Source organism: Furipterus horrens, unplaced genomic scaffold, assembly GCF_987537825.1.
Source record: "Furipterus horrens unplaced genomic scaffold, mFurHor1.1.pri manual_scaffold_11, whole genome shotgun sequence".
Lineage (NCBI taxonomy): Eukaryota > Metazoa > Chordata > Mammalia > Chiroptera > Furipteridae > Furipterus > Furipterus horrens.
In genome coordinates, this window is record NW_028327181.1 from 54,750,688 (window position 1) to 54,767,292 (window position 16,605).

At 55.5% G+C, this 16,605-nt stretch overlaps 1 protein-coding gene and 1 pseudogene across 3 annotated transcripts; one reads left to right on the forward strand and one right to left on the reverse strand.

The window, feature by feature from the left end:
- Positions 1-830: 830 nt before the first annotated feature.
- LOC149997701 (uncharacterized) lies at positions 831-3,451 on the reverse strand (annotated as a pseudogene).
- Positions 3,452-4,444: 993 nt separating this feature from the next.
- On the forward strand, positions 4,445-16,380 carry NEURL4 (neuralized E3 ubiquitin protein ligase 4). Of its 3 annotated transcripts, none has more exons than XM_090290666.1 (29): positions 4,445-4,825; positions 5,717-6,161; positions 6,376-6,441; positions 6,587-6,885; positions 7,052-7,163; positions 7,255-7,343; positions 7,980-8,052; positions 8,202-8,466; positions 8,685-8,866; positions 9,164-9,249; positions 9,371-9,533; positions 9,623-9,821; positions 9,912-9,988; positions 10,102-10,180; positions 10,523-10,698; positions 10,786-10,917; positions 11,287-11,432; positions 11,543-11,767; positions 11,860-11,958; positions 12,045-12,206; positions 12,400-12,564; positions 13,130-13,288; positions 13,631-13,810; positions 13,949-14,036; positions 14,129-14,236; positions 14,375-14,519; positions 14,707-14,819; positions 14,902-15,067; positions 16,006-16,380. In XM_090290666.1, the coding sequence occupies exons 1-29, from the start codon at positions 4,544-4,546 to the stop codon at positions 16,208-16,210; spliced, it is 4,686 nt and encodes a 1,561-aa protein (XP_090146792.1). In that variant the 5' UTR covers positions 4,445-4,543; the 3' UTR covers positions 16,211-16,380. The 3 variants fall into 3 exon arrangements, with proteins under 3 accessions (XP_090146792.1, XP_090146790.1, XP_090146791.1); XM_090290664.1 differs by having other exon boundaries at positions 4,544-4,825; positions 10,523-10,692; XM_090290665.1 differs by lacking the exon at positions 6,376-6,441 and having other exon boundaries at positions 4,544-4,825; positions 10,523-10,692.
- Positions 16,381-16,605: the final 225 nt, after the last annotated feature.

Below are 16,605 nucleotides of genomic sequence, written 5' to 3' on the forward strand. Positions count from 1 at the left end.
TTCCCCAGACTATTCTTGAGCTTTCTTCTCTGCTCTGGTTGCTCGTGGTTTCCTGTGTGCGAACTTCCCTTCCTCCCCTCTCTTCAATGACTGAGTAGGTCCCGCCTGAGCCCCCAATTCACAGCACCCAGACTCCGTTCTTTTTCTCTTTATTTTCTTCCCCTAGGGTGGTGTGGCAGGGGAAGGTTGGCCCCCACCCCATCTCCAGCTGGCTATATTTTCTGTTTTTTTTTGGTTCCTCCTCCTGAGTCCATCAAAGCCGCAGGGATTCATCTGGAGAGAAGGGGTTGGGTGAGTGGTTTTCTTAGCGCAGGCATGAGGTCTGGTTGATGTGACCCCAGACTCCCTAGGACCTACCCTTAGCCCCTCTCCCTCCACAGCCAGTGCAGCAGCCCCCTGCTCCTTGCCCAGATTCATATCTGTACCCTTTTTGATTTGGGGAGATTGGGTTGCTACCAGGTTCCCTCTCTGAGCTTTCTGGTCTTTTGGAGTTCAGCCCCTTGGATGCCAGACACTGACACCAGCCAGACACTGCTTGGGACCCATTTTTTTGGAAGACAGGCAGTACCAGGAGTGGGGTAGGTGGCAGAGAGAAGTTGGGGAGGAGGCTTGGGACTAGCATATGATGCCAAGATGGAGGAGGTCCCAACAACTTCTGGCCCTCCCTCGTTCCTCTCTGTACAACATGGGCCTTTCACTCCAGGGTGGTTAGGGCCATAGCACCTGTTGCTGACCTACTGGTATGAAAAGATAGGAGCTTGCCAAGAGCCAGGCCCAGTGACATGGTGTCCTGGTGCTCTTACCAGGCTGCAATGGTGTCGCTGTCACTGTCAGGGAGTTCTTGATGGCCTGTGATCCTGAAGGGGGCTTCCCGTGTGGTCCAGCAAACGGACCTCAGTTCTTATGGAATTCTCATTCATCCAATTCAAGCTTGTAGAGCCTGGAAGCATCACAGGATCAGGGTTGGGCGCCCATCGGTCTGTTGGTTCTCAGCCCTCCCGCCCCCAGGCTGAGCAGGCCCAGCTCTCACTGTTCTGCTGCTCATCTCCCGTGTCTTCCTCAAGCTCCGGGTGAGGACAGCACCTCAGGTATCTTCCTTTGCTATAATACTCCTTTCTTTGCAGATCAACCTCCTTGTCCAACACGATGGTGGCTGAACCTGGGGACTGATTTCTGAAGGTAGACGAATCTGAGGAGTTATCCAAGTTAATCTGAGTCTTATGGTCACCTAGGGTATACAGGCCCCCTGGGTGTCCCCTCTGACCCCCACCACAGGGGAGAAGCTCAAGCCCCAGGTTCTCATCTTACTTCTATTACCTCCTTCCATTTTAGAAAAACTTTAGTGACCTGTCTGTCCCCCACAGGTCTCTTGGGTTTTCTGTTCTTCCTCACCAGCCAGACTTCCCTGGGGACTACCCTGATTATGGGGCACTCACCCCAGCTGCCCCTCTGTTTTCCCTGGAGTCACCTCCCAGCATTACCTCCCCCTCAGGCAGAGGGCCCTTGGCCAATTCATGCCCACTGAGAAAGACAGGCTATGGTGAAGAAGGCTTTGGACTGCAATTCCCTTGAGTCCCTGGGGTCCCACCATAGCTACTAATCCTTGGCTTCTAAGATGTGGTTCCTGGTCACCAGGCCAATCTCATCTTCGACTCCTCTGGCCAGTCCTCCTGCCCAGCCTCTCTCCACAGACCTGAACCCTGGGCCCAGTATCACACCTCCACCGCCACTGCCCAAGCTTTCACTACCCTCACTGCTGTTCTTGTTATTCCCCAAAGGCAGGTTTTTCTGAGTCTTGAGGAACTTTCCTTCACTGTAGTGTGCCTTGCGGCGCTTCTCAAAATCACTGGAGTCTGTGGGCCAGTTTAAGAGCTCAGCTTTCCTGCCATGCTCTTGCTGAAGGTTTACTCCACTTCCCCTTTCCATTCAGTTCCCACCCCTTATCTCACGTGTTTTGGAAAAGTTGTCTGACCACCCGGAGCTTCTGTTATTGCCCTGGAGGACCTTGGGCCAGAAATTGTCTGTTGTTGCAAACCTGAAGGCGGGAGGGAGTCTTGGGGATACTGAAGGGTGAAAACAATTGTGGCAGGTGGTAGATGGGACCAAACTGGCTGATTCTCCCACCTTGGCCTTGGCCTGATGGGAAATGTAGTACCCCCTATTTGGGGAGCCAAAAAGCAGAGTGGCTCAGATCCCAAAGTTCAGGAGTGGAGGAAGAAAGATGCCCCACATCCCCACTGATCTCTGGCAGGACTCTCACCTCTCTGCTAGTGCCTCAGGGGTCACTGTGTGGGAGGACCCTGTGAGCAGGTTCTCATCACTGTCTTGAAGCCTGCAGAAGAGCGAGGAGGCAGTGCAGAGAGGGCGCCATCGGGCAGTATCCAGTCCCTGAGGCCTCTCTGCCTGCCCCCCTTCCCCTCCTTTGCATAGGGAAGAGAGTGTGGACTGAAGGGCTAGGGCTGAAGGCTCAGCACCTGTGGTAGGGAGTGCTGGGCTCATCCACCTTCATAAATCCATAGTCCTTGTCAGCAGGGTGGTAGGTGGCCATGATATTCATTTCATCCCAGTGCTGAGACTTTCTCCTGCGGTGGGGAAGGAACATAAAAAAGAGGGGAGGGGAGGAGGGAACCTTCTAGTGACCCCCTCCTTACAGTTCTCCCTAATCCTTTCATTCATTCAAAAACATTTTTCTTCTACCCACTTGCAGTTCCAGAGGAGTAGGAGGCTGGGGATGCGGCCACAACTAATGATAACCACGTACCATGTAGCCACAATTTATCCGGTACCTGCTGCTCTCCCAAAAGCTTGGAACTTCACATTTCTCACTCAATTGCCTTCACCTACTCAGTTTTAGTTCTCAGGACTCCGCCCCTTCCCTCTTGGCCCCGCCCCCGCCAGTGTCCAGAACCCCTCCCTCCGGGCTCCTTGCTGCTTGCAACCTGAGCTATGATCCTTACTTTTCTGCACTGGGGGATTTATGCATCAGGGTGGAGCTGCTGGTTTTTAGGATGCTACGGGGCCGATCTCAGAGGGTTTGTGGGGTTGCAAGCAATTTGACCCGGAGCGCGGACTGCATCCCGAGTTGTGCACTCCAGGCCCCTCGGACCCAAAGCTGGACGTCCCGGATACACAGGTTCCAGGAAAGGGGGTATTTAATCCGCCAGGGTATGTGCCGGACGCAAGGCTGTGGCCCACAGCCTTCCCAGAATGCTGGTTGGACGTGAAACCGTGAACCGCTACCACCCCAGAGGGCCGGCTAGAACCAGGGCTTCTAATTAGGATTCCCCCCAGAGTGTAAGGGACGCCCAGAATCTTGAGACAAGACTACTTCGGAGGGCAGCCCGGCGCCTGCCTCGACTCCTCTGATGCCTCCTGGCACTCCCCTGGTTGCCTCTCCAGAGGAATCCCCATTGAGGCCGCCTGCAGCCCCCGGAGATCCCGGCTTCTCCATTGCCCCACCAGAGGGCCACTCTCCGCTATCCCGCTTCGCGTCTCTGCTCCACATAGCCCCGCCCCTTAGGCCCCGCCCCCGCCGCGGCTGGCAGGGGACGCTCCCTCTATGCTCCTTTGAGTAACGGTGGGCGCAATCCAGACTATATAGGGAACTCAGGCCAAGAGCCTCCCCCCGGGTGCCCCTCCCTTTCTGTCCCCACCCAAATCCCATTTGTCCCTCCCTTTTTGTACCCCCCACCCCAATCTTTCTTTGTCTCTGAGATTTGTTCCCGTCCTTCTCCCGGGGTGGGCCTTGTGATGTCACAGTCATCCAACTTTAGCGCGAGCGTCGGAGTTGGGTTGGTGGCTTATTAATAGTTCTGGGGGAATCTTGGGACTGTCAGCACTGTTACTTGAAACTGCTTGCCGGGTCTGTTTTTTGGGTTTTTTTGGACTTTTTATTCGTGGCTTTAAAAATCTAAGTTTCACGGGATTGGAGTGCAGTGGACTGGATTGGAAACATACTCAAGCCCTTTTCCCCCAAAAGTCGGTCCGATTTGCTTCCCACGAGAGGTGTGATACAAATTGGAGGGATTGCCACAAGGTCGCAAGGCATATTTGGTCTCAGTCGTGTAGAGGAAAGCTACTGGTTCTCATTCACACAGCCTCAAAGCTTGTAGAGAAGACACCTCCTCCTCTTGCCGTAAAGCGAATACTTCAAGGTGTCGCCAGCCTCTACGAGGGCGGGGTCGTCGGTGGCGCTGTCTCAAAGCTGAAAGTGTTTTAGGCACCAGCACGTCCCCTTCCGTCATAAAGATGGCTGCGGCAATCATTCCTTTCACTGTCGCAAAAACTCCCGGCCCAAGTCTTCACCCTTTTCGGAGCCACTGTCACCTCGTCGTGCCGTAAAGCAAACCTTCCCGACCCCGTCGTCCTTCTGTTCCCATCGTGGTAGTCGTTAATTTCTTAGCTCGGGATGCTTCAGTGCCGGGCAGTGCCGTAAAGCATATCTGGCTCCAGTCCCGGGTCCTATTCCCTCAGGGTGTTTGTGCACCGTGGTTGCTACGGTGCCGCCAAACGCGGCTGTCGCGCGGCCCCGGCGTCAGCGGCGATGGCGGCGGGGTCGGGTGGGAGTGGGGGCTCTGGGGGTGGCCCCGGGCCGGGGCCTGGTGGGGGTGGAGGCCCCGGCGGGAGCGGCCCGGGATCGGGGTCTAGCGCGAGCTTGGGCAGCGGCGGAGAGCTGCACCCGCGCACTGGGCGACTGGTGAGCCTGTCGGCCTGTGGGCGTACAGCGCGGCGGCAGCAGCCGGGCCAGGAGTTTAACCACGGGCTGGTGTTGAGCCGGGAACCCTTGCGCGATGGACGCGTCTTCACCGTCCGCATCGACCGCAAGGTGCGGAGCTGGGGCCGCAGAACCGAGATGTGGAGGATGGGAGGGGACCAGAGAGAGGGAGGCGGGGTAGGACAGCCAGTGTAGTCCACATCACCGGGTACCGAGGGGGAACTGACAGACTGAGGACACCAGGTGACGGACAGGAAGGGAGCATGTGATAGAAACATTCAGCCTGAAGGAGAGCTTGAATTACCTTAAGTCCCAGGAGCAGGGCAGGGACACAGGGCCTCACGCCCTAGAACGACTAGGGGAACAGACCTGGAACCATTTCTGGGAGATGGAAGATGGAGAGATGTCAAAGATATGATGGGCGATGAAGAGCAATAATAACCTAGGAAAGAACAAACCGTTGAAGGACAAACTCACGGTTGGGTGGGAACGATGGTTAAGGAGAGCTACTCGGGGAGAGGGAGGTTTGTGTGCTTGTGTGTGACTTAGTGAAGAGGACAGAGTGAATCTGAGTGGAGCCAGAGTCTAGGAGAGAGTTAGGCCAGCGGGAAGAGTGTGATATGCAAGAACAAGGAATGTGGGCATGGAGAGCTGTGCACCTGAGTGGTTGAGAAGCCACAGAGACCAGTGAAGTTAGAGGAGGCAGGGGCCTGGAGCCAGGGAACTTAGCCAGCATAATAAGGAAAGGACTGTTGTGGACACTGAGCATCCAGAGTAAAGAGCAGAGTTGCTAGGGAGAGCAGACCAAACGATTCCTGAGACAGTGCAGAAAATTACTTATAGGACTGCATCTGTGGGTTAGCGTCTCATGTCTCAAAGAAAAGTCAGTTAAGCTGCCTGAAAGGTGAAGAGAGGAGGACACAGGGGCCTATGAATTGTGGTTTGCTAGTGGTGGGGGGTCCACTGGCCCATCCTGAGCCTCTGTCCACCACCCCATCACAGGTCAACTCCTGGAGTGGCTCCATTGAGATTGGGGTGACGGCACTGGACCCCAGTGTGCTGGACTTCCCAAGCAGCGCCACAGGGCTGAAGGGGGGTTCGTGGGTAGTGTCGGGCTGCTCGGTGCTGAAGGATGGACGTTCTGTGCTGGAGGAATATGGTCAGGACCTGGACCAGCTTGGCGAAGGGGACCGTGTGGGCGTGGAGCGCACAGCGGCTGGGGAGCTGCGGCTGTGGGTGAATGGGCGAGATTGTGGTGTGGCTGCCACAGGCCTGCCTGCTCGGGTCTGGGCTGTTGTGGACCTTTATGGCAAGTGCACCCAAATTACTGTGCTACCCCCTGAGCCAGGCTTCAGCCCTCCTACCCCCAGCCCCACACCTCCCCTCGAGCTCTCCTCTCTCCCTGAAGATTCTGCCTCTGCTGAACAGGGGTCCTCTAGGGATGAAGGTGAGAACACTGCTAGGGCAGTGGTGGAGGGGTGGGGCAAAGGGGACAGCTGAAGGGGGATGTAGTGACAAGTGAGGCTGGGTGTGGGCAGGGCCACTCAGACCCCTCAGTCTGTTGAAGGGGAGAGCAGGGGCTAGAGGAGGGGGTCTCCTGGCTGTGGGCCCTGCAGCAGGGGCTGAACCCTTATTCCCCTCCCATCCTGCCTGGTCCCCAGCCTTCATGGTGTCCCCAGCACAGGCCCGGCCGGAGACGTTTCCTAACAGCCTTGAGTCGCATAATGGTGAGGGCTTCTGGGAGGCCCTGGGGAGGGGAGTGGGAAGTGAGGCGGACAAGGGAGGGACCTCAGGAGAGGGGTAGGGAGAGAACTGCAAACCTGCAGGTGGAGAGCCTCATTTCAGCTTCCTTCCTTTACCTTGCTGCTGTAGACTTGGCCAGCATGGAGCTGTCTGAGGTGGTGAGCAATGCCATCCTGTCTGCTTACAATGGGGGGCTCCTAAATGTGAACCTGAGCTCCCCACCAGCAGGGGAAGGACTAGGGTCTAGCTGTGCTGCCACCTCGCCCATCCTCACTTCCAACGACGCCCTGCTCTTCCATGAGAAGTGTGGAACACTCATCAAACTCAGCAACAACAATAAGACAGCTGAGCGTCGCCGGCCCCTGGATGAATTCAACAATGGGGTTGTCATGACCAACCGCCCACTCCGGGACAATGAGATGTTTGAGGTGTGCACGATCTTAGGGTCTGGCTGACACCTCACACTCTGGGAACTAAAGATGGGGCTTGATCCTTGCTACTGTAAGGGTTGAGACTGGGGCAGGACCAAGGGCTGTGGGTCTTGTCTCTTCATTTACATGAGCACTTCTCCCTTCTGCTAATATTCCACCCCAGATTCGCATCGACAAGCTCGTAGATAAGTGGTCAGGCTCCATTGAGATTGGTGTCACTACCCACAACCCCAACAATTTGGAATACCCAGCCACCATGACCAATCTGCAGTCAGGTACCAGCCACCGGCAGGGTGGGGGCACAGGCCTGGGATCACCGAAGTGAAGGAAGCTCATACCCTAACCAGGGCGTGTGCTTTCCCCTAGGTACCATCATGATGAGCGGCTGTGGGATCCTGACCAATGGCAAGGGCACCCGCCGGGAGTACTGTGAATTCAGTCTGGATGAGCTGCAGGTGAGGGTGGGACGCATCCTGGGCCACTCTCCAGGGGAGTCCCAGTACTGTACCCTGCATCCCTGCCTGGGCACCATGGTCTAGAGCAAGGCCCTTTATTTTTGGCCTGAAGATTCCTTCAAAGAAGGCAGGGTTGCCCAACATTTAGACACTCGCATTTTTGGAGTCAGAGGGGTTGTGGTAGTGACCTGAGGCAAGAAGCTTACCCCTGTCAGTAGTTTTTTGTTCTTTTCCTTAAACGTCTAAAGTGAGCATGTTAGTAGTGTTTTATAGATTGTTGTAAGGGATAAACAAATTGATAGTTATAAGGTGACTTAATGCAGTGCAGTTCGGCCTACTGAATGGCAGAGAAGTTTGCTGGTTCTCCCAGGATGGTCAGTGCAAAGATGTGGAGTCAATGGGTAAGCTGCAAGCTACCCTCCAGAATACAAGTAAGGCACAGGTGATCAGCCACCAGGGGCATGAAGCAGGAGCAACCAGGGTGGTCTTGAGACTCCTAGGAACTTTTTGGAGCTGATTCGCCTGTGATGTGGAGTGGCTGGAAGGCTCTAGGACTGCTCTGTTCTCATGGTTCCCACAATGTTTAGAGCCTAACTGTGGATGGATTCCAGACTATTATTTTTCTGTTTTGAATAGGAGGGTGACCACATTGGTCTCACAAGGAAGTCCAACTCTGCCCTCCACTTCTTCATTAATGGCATTGATCAGGGTAAGGGGAAGCTCAGCGAAGGGTTTTGGGCCAGGGCTTTCAGTGGGGTGGGATGTGTACCTCATCCTCCTGTCTCTTTGATACTCGATCTCCCTATATTTGACTCTTCTCCCTTCAGCCCCCCATTCCTGTGCCTTCCACCCCTGTAGGCGTGGCTACCCCATTGACACCCCCAGTGGTGTATGGTGTAGTGGACTTGTATGGGATGGCAGTGAAGGTGACCATCGTCCACAATAACAATCACAGCGACCGTCTGCGCCGGAATAATGCCATCCTGCGGGCGCTGTCCCCTGAGGGTGCCCTGCGCCGTGCTGCTCCTGCTGCCCAGGCAGAACCTGAGCGCCTGCTCTTCCATCCCAACTGTGGGCAGAAGGCAGCCATTACCCACGAGGGACGCACTGCTCTGAGGCCCCAGTATGGCCCATGGGGTGGGGAGAAGCCTGCAGAAGGGGCTCTAATGGAACTGGGGGGAGGGGTGCGAAGTGGGAGTTAGAGTAAGTCAGATCTGGGATGTCCTAGACAGAAAAGGGGTGAGCCTCTGAGTATGATGTTCCTCTGGTTGACTTGGGCTGAGATCTGGCACGTTTGGAGCTTGTGTCGATGGTCTGAGTCCCCACTTGCTGTGCCCTCAGTGCCACTGATGACTTCAATCATGGCGTGGTGCTGAGCAGCAGAGCCCTGCGGGACGGAGAGGTATTCCAGGTGCGCATCGACAAGATGGTGGACAAATGGGCTGGCTCCATTGAGATTGGTGTCACCACCCACAACCCTGCCTACCTCCAATTGCCCTCCACCATGACCAACTTGCGTTCTGGTGAGCTCCTAAGAAGGGCAGGGCCAGGATAGGGCCCTAGGGAGGAAGCTGTCCTCACAGCCCTGGCACTTGTTCTCCAGCCCTTTTTTCATCTGTCACACTGTGACGACTGATTCAGTGGCTGAGGAGTGCGGCTGGCTTGGGAAATGCAGTTTTCTTGTCCTTCTCTGGCAATAAAGCTGACAGAGAAACGGCAGCCTGGGCTAAAGGCTTTGGGGAATAATATGGGGACTGCTATATGAAGGAGAGGAGTCCTAGCTTCTCCCTCATGTTGTCTGCCACTCCTTGTCCTCCTAGGGACCTGGATGATGACTGGGAATGGGGTGATGCACAATGGGACAACTATCTTGGATGAATATGGACACAACCTGGACCGCCTCAAGGTGGGAAAATGGATGTGCTGCCAGGTCTCAACATCAGGGAGTAGCTAAGGTGGGGCTGCTACAGGACCAGCCCAGGCTGGGACTCTGCCTGACTCCTCACTCCAGCCCCGCTTCTTCCAAGGCAGGGGACACGGTGGGCGTGGTGCGGCGAGAGGACGGGACTCTCCACTTCTTCGTCAATGGGATGACCCAGGGCCCTGCTGCCTGGAATGTGCCTCCAGGTGTCTATGCTGTTGTGGATCTCTACGGCCAGGCAGCGCAGGCCACCATTGTGGACGACGTGGGTGAGGGCCGGGCTGGGCAGGGGCAGGAGGGTGGCCTCGGGAGGCCTCAAGACAGCTGTATGCCTAATGGGTGATGTCCCCTCTTGCAGAGGTGACCCCAGTCCCTGAGCCACTCCCTGAGGGGAACAACCAGGTGTCTCCAAGCTCCCCGTCATCGGGGGCTGGGGGCTCCGACCTGCGCTTCCACCAGCTGCATGGCAATAACGCCGTCATCACTAATGGGGGCCGCACTGCACTGCGGCACAACTGCCGCAGCGAGTTCAATGACGCCATTGTTATCTCGAACCGGTCAGTGTCTGGACTTGCATGTCCCCACTTTCCCATGGCCTAGCCTCAGCAACCCCATGGAGCCTGTGTGATCACCGCTCTCCCTGGCAGGGCCCTGCGGGATGGAGAGCTGTTTGAAATTGTCATTCAGAAGATGGTGGATCGCTGGTCAGGCTCTATTGAGGCTGGTGAGGGGCCCCTGTGTGTGTGCATGAGCGTGCCCGCGTGGGCTGGTTGGGGGGGTGCTGCTGGCTGCCTATAGCTGGGGGCTTGGCTCTGACCTATCCCTGCCTCCTCCCAGGAGTGACTGCCATTCGGCCAGAGGACCTTGAATTCCCCAACACTATGACAGACATTGACTATGATACTTGGATGCTAAGGTTGGGCTGCTTGCTTTGGGCACCAACTGGCAGGGCTGGATAGAGCTGGTTGGAATGAGGGAAGCAGAGTTTCAAGCCTGTGGTAGTCATGAACAATAACGGACCTGGGGAATCTGGCTACCTGTTCTCTTTAATTCTTGGGAACCTTTCCATAGGGTTCAGGCCTTCTTCCTTATGGGGTATTTACTACTTTTTCTGTGAGAGGATCCCAGGGATGTGGGAGACAGAATTGGGTCTCAGACCCCAGATGAGATCCCAATCCAAGGCAGAGACTGGACAGGGACCTGTATGGGGAGGAAGCCGGGAGGCTGACTTGCCCCTTTTGCCATTCCCCCACTCCAGTGGCACAGCTATTATGCAAGATGGTAATACGATGCGCAACAACTATGGGTGTGACCTTGACGCGCTGGGCACAGGTGCACGCATCGGCATGATGCGAACTGCCAAGGGTGATCTGCACTACTTCATCAATGGCCAGGACCAAGGTGCCGCCTGCTCAGGCTTACCTCCGGGTAAAGGTGACTACTCTGTGGCTTTCGACCTGCTACCCTCAGCCTGGCCCACCCTGGGTTATCAATGCTCTGACTCCTTCCTCTCCTACCCAGAGGTGTATGCGGTAGTGGATCTCTATGGCCAGTGTGTCCAGGTGTCCATCACCAATGCTACTGGCCCCATGGACAACAGCCTGGCGACCAGCAACACTGCTACTGAGAAGTCATTCCCCCTGCACTCCCCAGGTTCAGTGGACAGGGAGGGAGGGTGGGCTCTGCTTGCCTGCTGTGGGTCCGAGAGATACAGCTTCCGGGTCAGGGAAAGGGGAGGGAATGACCCATGCTGGGAAGCAGCCAGGAAGAGGGCAGGAGTTTATGCCTGGTGCACGAGGCCTGGACATTTTCTTGCCACCAAGGGGCCAGGACACCATAAGCTGGGCATGGCAGATTTGGGAATGAGTCTGCTTTAGTGAAAAAAGGTGTCAGGGGTCTTGAAGGAGTGACGGCCGATGGGACCTCATGTCAACTTCGTTTCACCTGAAAGCTTTGCTCTGTGTCCTGCCTGAAGCTTGCTGCCCCAGTTCTACCCTTTCCTTTGGCGCCATCTTTCCACAGTGGCTGGCGTGGCTCACCGATTCCACAGTACTTGTGGCAAGAATGTCACTCTGGAGGAGGATGGTACTAGGGCAGTGCGTGCTGCTGGCTATGCTCATGGCCTTGTCTTTAGCACCAAGGAGCTCAAGACTGAGGAAGTCTTTGAGGTAGGCTGTGGAGATGTGACAAAGGAGGCTTCCAGGCCCTTCACAACAGGGCCAGACTTCTTCCTAACCCCCTGCCCCCAAGTAGTGCAAGCTAATATTGTCTCACACAGGTGAAAGTGGAAGAGCTGGATGAGAAGTGGGCAGGTTCCCTCCGGATAGGGCTGACCACACTAGCGCCAGGGGAGATGGGGCCTGGAGCAGGCGGTGGCCCTGGCCTGCCTCCTTCCCTGCTGGAACTCCGGACTAAGACCACCTGGATGGTGTCCAGCTGTGAAGTGAGGCGCGACGGGCTGCTCCAGAGGATGAACTATGGCCGGAACCTAGAGAGGCTGGGGGTGAAGCAGCTGAATCCAGAGATAAGGGTGGGGTGGGAGTGGGGGTGGCAGGGGACATGGGGTGAGCATCTGTTGTCTCACCTTGGTCCTAGGTGGGGAGCCGTGTGGGTATTCGGCGGGGGACAGATGATTCGATGCACATCCTGGTGGATGGAGAAGATATGGGGCCTGCAGCCACTGGTGTCGCCAAGGTAGACCCAAGACTTAACTTCGATTCTGGGAATGGGGTTGAGGTCTTCCACTCATCTCCAACTTCCTGGGTCTTTTGTGCCTCCAGAACGTGTGGGCAGTGTTGGATCTATACGGGCCAGTGCGGAGTGTGTCTATTGTCAGCTCCACGAGGCTAGAGGAGCCAGAAGGCACCCAGCCTCCTTCCCCCATCTCGGACACCGGAAGTGAGGGTGATGTGGATGATGAGGACGAGGAGCATGGCCTGGGAGTAAGAGGCTACAGCAGGGCCCTCTGGGCACATGGCTGAGCGCTTTGGTGGGCCATTGGCCACCAGATCGTGTTTGGGTTCTTCGATCCTGTCCTGGATGGGTAGAAGCTTATGTGCAAGTCTGTGTAAACTCTAGTGGGGTGGCTTGGGCGTTGCATCAGCAACCCCAGCAGCTCAGTCTCCTCCACACCAGGGCCAGGATCAAGTAGCCATTATGCCTACAGCCCTCGAGTTCCTGGAAAACCATGGGAAGAATATCCTCCTATCCAATGGTAACCGTACAGCTACTCGGGTGGCCAGCTACAATCAGGGCATTGTTGTCATCAGCCAGCCCCTGGTGCCCCAGCTGCTGGTCCAGGTGGGCCTCCTTTCCTTATCTCTTCCTTGTCCCCAGCAACTCTTGCTCAGGGTGACCCAGGGCCAACCCTACTGGAGCAAGGCCTTTCTAGATTGAGGACAAAGTGGAAGGCAAGTCCCTTGAATGAGTTTCCCAGGCTTTTGTTCATACTGTGGTGTGAGTTACAGATCAGTTACCAGGAAGTGTCCACTGGTGACTGGTGAGGAAGTAGTAGGGAAGAGCTGGGGGATTCTAGGAGAGGGGCTTAATCCTGTATGTGGGAGCAGGGAGGATTCTCCAGAGGAGAGGCCCTTCTGCTGCTAACTAAAAGATGTCACTGTTAGCCAGGGGAAGGGAGCGTCTAGGGATAAGAATCCTTAGAGTCCACAGCAAGACTAAGGCTGAAAGAGGGAAGGAAATAACTGAATTTTTAGTTTCCAATCCCTCTAAGTGTTGGAAGGGGCAACATCCCAGGCCACATGCTGGGAGGCGTCATCTTTCCTCCTTGGCTGCTATGAGAAGCATGGGTGTGCTGGGTGGGTGGCCTCTTCCCAGGAGGCCGTGACAGGAAAGTTGCCTTCTACAGGTACGGATAGACTTCCTGAACCGGCAGTGGACATCTTCGCTCGTCCTCGGAGTCATCACCTGCCCACCCGAGAGGCTCAACTTCCCTGCTTCTGCTTGTGCCCTGAAACGGGCAGCCTGGCTGTTGCGGGGCCGTGGGGTCTTCCACAATGGCTTCAAGGTGGGTAGGGAGCAGAGAGAAGTGAGGGGCCAGGTCTCTGAGTACAGAGGCGCTGGTCAAACAGGAGAGGGAGTGCGAGGGGTGGACTCACATGAAGGCGTGAGTATTATTTCCTGGACAGTCTCAGGCGGGCTGCCTCCTCCTATGTCCCTACAATTAAGAATGTGGCAGTGGGGGAAAGGGAAGGTGGAGTCTGGGTCATGGAAGCAGGAGGCAGAGCCCACAGAGTGAGCAAGTGTGGCGACAAAGCCCAGGGATGGCAGCCCGAGTAGAATGAAGGGTGAGGTGGCTGCTACTGGTGGGAGTCTGATCTCTGGGAAGACAGTAGGTCTCTCCTCCCAGATCTGTGAGAAGTTTGGGCCAAATCTGGACACCTGTCCTGAAGGTACCATCCTGGGACTGCGGCTAGACAGCTCTGGGGGGCTACATCTCCATGTCAATGGGATGGACCAGGGGGTAGCTGTGCAAGATGTCCCGCAGCCCTGCCATGCACTCGTGGACCTCTACGGGCAATGTGAGCAGGTTAGTGGCAATGGAGGCAGGGAGATGGGAGTGTTTGGGAGACAGCTGCCCAAGTAAAGAGGAAGTGTGTGGTCCAAGGAGGGGATCAACAGGCTCTGGAGGCTGGTCACACTGGGTGACCACCCCTCTGTTCTACAGGTGACAATTATGAGTCCTGAACCAGGAGCTGCCAGTTTGAAGAGTGCTGGAACTCAAGGGGACATGGAGAAAGCTGATATGGTGGACGGTGAGCCAGCCTGAAAGGACCAGGATCTTCCCATCCCACACTCCACACTTCTAACCTCATCTCCTATAACCCATGTCCCTCTGCTCCCTCAGGGATCAAGGAGAGTGTATGTTGGGGTCCACCGCCCACTGCCAGCCCTCTCAAGAGCTGCGAGTACCATGCCCTTTGCTCCCGTTTCCAAGAACTGCTGCTGCTTCCTGGTGAGTATCCAGTCCCCTAGAATCTGCCTCATTCCCTGGACTAGTTCAGGGCCATGCCCAGAGCCCTGGAGACCAGTCAGGAGGAGGCTATGTGGTTGAGGAACCATAGCACCAAGTCTGCCACTCACTCTCCCACAGAGGACTATTTTATGCCTCCACCGAAGCGTAGCCTGTGCTACTGTGAGTCTTGCCGGAAGATGCGAGGGGATGAGGCCCACAGGCGCCGTGGGGAACCCCCGCGGGAATACGCCCTACCATTTGGCTGGTGCAGGTTCAACCTCAGGTACATATGGGGCAGGAGGATCATGTGTCTCCCTTACTGTTCTTTTTTCCCTTGGGAAAGGAGGATCCTAAGAGGGTGCATGCATTGACAGAACTGCATGTCTAGGGAATGATCTTGGGGAGCCTAGGGGATAACCTTGGGGAGCCAGTGAGCTTTGTCCTATCTGCCCTGTCTATCTACTTCCTAGGGTGAATCCCCACCTGGAGGCTGGGACACTAACCAAGAAATGGCACATGGCATATCATGGCAGCAATGTGGCAGCCATCCGGAGGGTGCTGGACCGAGGGGAGTTGGGAGCAGGTACCGTAGCTCCAGCAGAATCAGAGCAGGCTGGGCCTGTGGGCTGAAGCAGGGGGCTACACTGACCCAGTTCTCCTCACAGGCACTGCCTCCATCCTGAGCTGCCAGCCCTTGAAGGGAGAGCCCAGGGGAGGATTTGAGGAGCCAGGCGAGAACTGTGCACCTCCTCGGGAGGAGCAGCCCCCTCCGGTGCTGCTTTCTCCCTCCCTCCAGTATGCTGGGGCCGAGACCCTGGCATCCAAAGTGCAGTAAGTACATGGGAGGCCCTGGGGCCACTTGGGCCTCCATGATTTGCCTTCCCCTTTCCCACCTTATTTTGCTAGTTCCTCAGGTACCCCCCAGCCCTTTCTCCACACATTTGTTGAACAAATGCCACTTCTTTCATGCTATCTCAGTGAACAAAAAAAGGGAAGCTTGTTCTTGTGGGACTTAAGTTTTCTCTCTAGAATGAATGTTTATGCATAGTAAATATTTAGTATTTTTAAAGGTGAAAGTAGTACTATGGAAACAAAAAATAGAGTGGGGGTGGGTGGGTTAGACGAGCGGTTGGAGCCCTGGCTGGTGTGGTTCAGTGGATTGGGTGCTGGCCTGTGAACTGGAAGGTCACCGGTTCGATTCTCAGTCAGGGCACATGCCTGGGGTGTGGGCCAGGTTCCTGGGTGGGGGCGTGCAAGAGGCAACTGGTCGATGTTTCTCTCACACATCGATGTTTCTTTCCTTCTCTTACCTGGACCCCTGCAATAAATAAATAAAAGCTAAAAAAAAAAAAAAAAAAAAAAAAAACCCAGAAAGGTTTAAAAAAGGAAAAATGACCACTAGTCCCAACATGCAAATGTAAGTGCTAATCTTTTTCCTTCCAGAAAAACATTTCCCTTTTTATTCAACAAATAAATAAGACCTTTTAAAAAAAGTGTGGTCACAGCAGACGTATTAAATAGGGTAGTTAGGGTAGGTATCATTAAGGTGAGAGTTGAGCAAAGGCTGGAGAGGGATGGGAGGGAGTTAGCTGAAAAGGCATTGGGAGGAGGACCTTTTAGAGCAGAGAACAGCTAAAGCCAAGTCCCGTTTATAAAGTGGGAGGGATTCCTAGGAACAGCAAGGCCAGTGTAGTGGTTGCACTTAGCAAAGGGGAGAGGTGACTGGGGCCAGAGGCCTCACCACCCTATTTCTGCTTTTTGTCTGACAGATTCCGGGACCCCAAATTCCAGCGGACACACCAGGCCCAGGTGGCATTCCAGGTGTGTGTGCGCCCTGGCTCCTACACCCCTGGCCCTCCTTCTGCTGTCCTCAGAGAACCTCCTGACCCTCACTTCAGCCCAGCTGAACTTGAGTGGGTAACCAAGGAGAAGGGGGCCACACTCCTCTATGCCCTGCTGGTACGGGTGGAATGAGGAGGAGAGACCTCACGACTATAAGCACAGTTGGGCTTTGGGCCCGCGGACTCTGACTGACGACTGACTGCCTCCACCTCATTCCAGTGACCCACAGCATGCATGGTGCTCAGTCTGGCAGATGCACAGGAGCATGTAGGCAGTCTTTCAAACTTAGGTGGGAAGTGGAACACACCTCCGTGTCCAGGGCCCTGGAACACTCCCTCTGAGGCAAAGGAGCTCGTGGGGAGCCCAGCTCCAGGCCCTGGGCAAACCCTGTTCATGCACTGATTTGGGGAACACGACTCCCTCCCCTGTATCATTTAATTTATTTCCGTTTTTGTTCCTGGTTACTGTGAATCCCAGTGGAGTCTGTCTGTGCCCCACATGAAGCTGCTTTTTTTCTGTGGCCATCG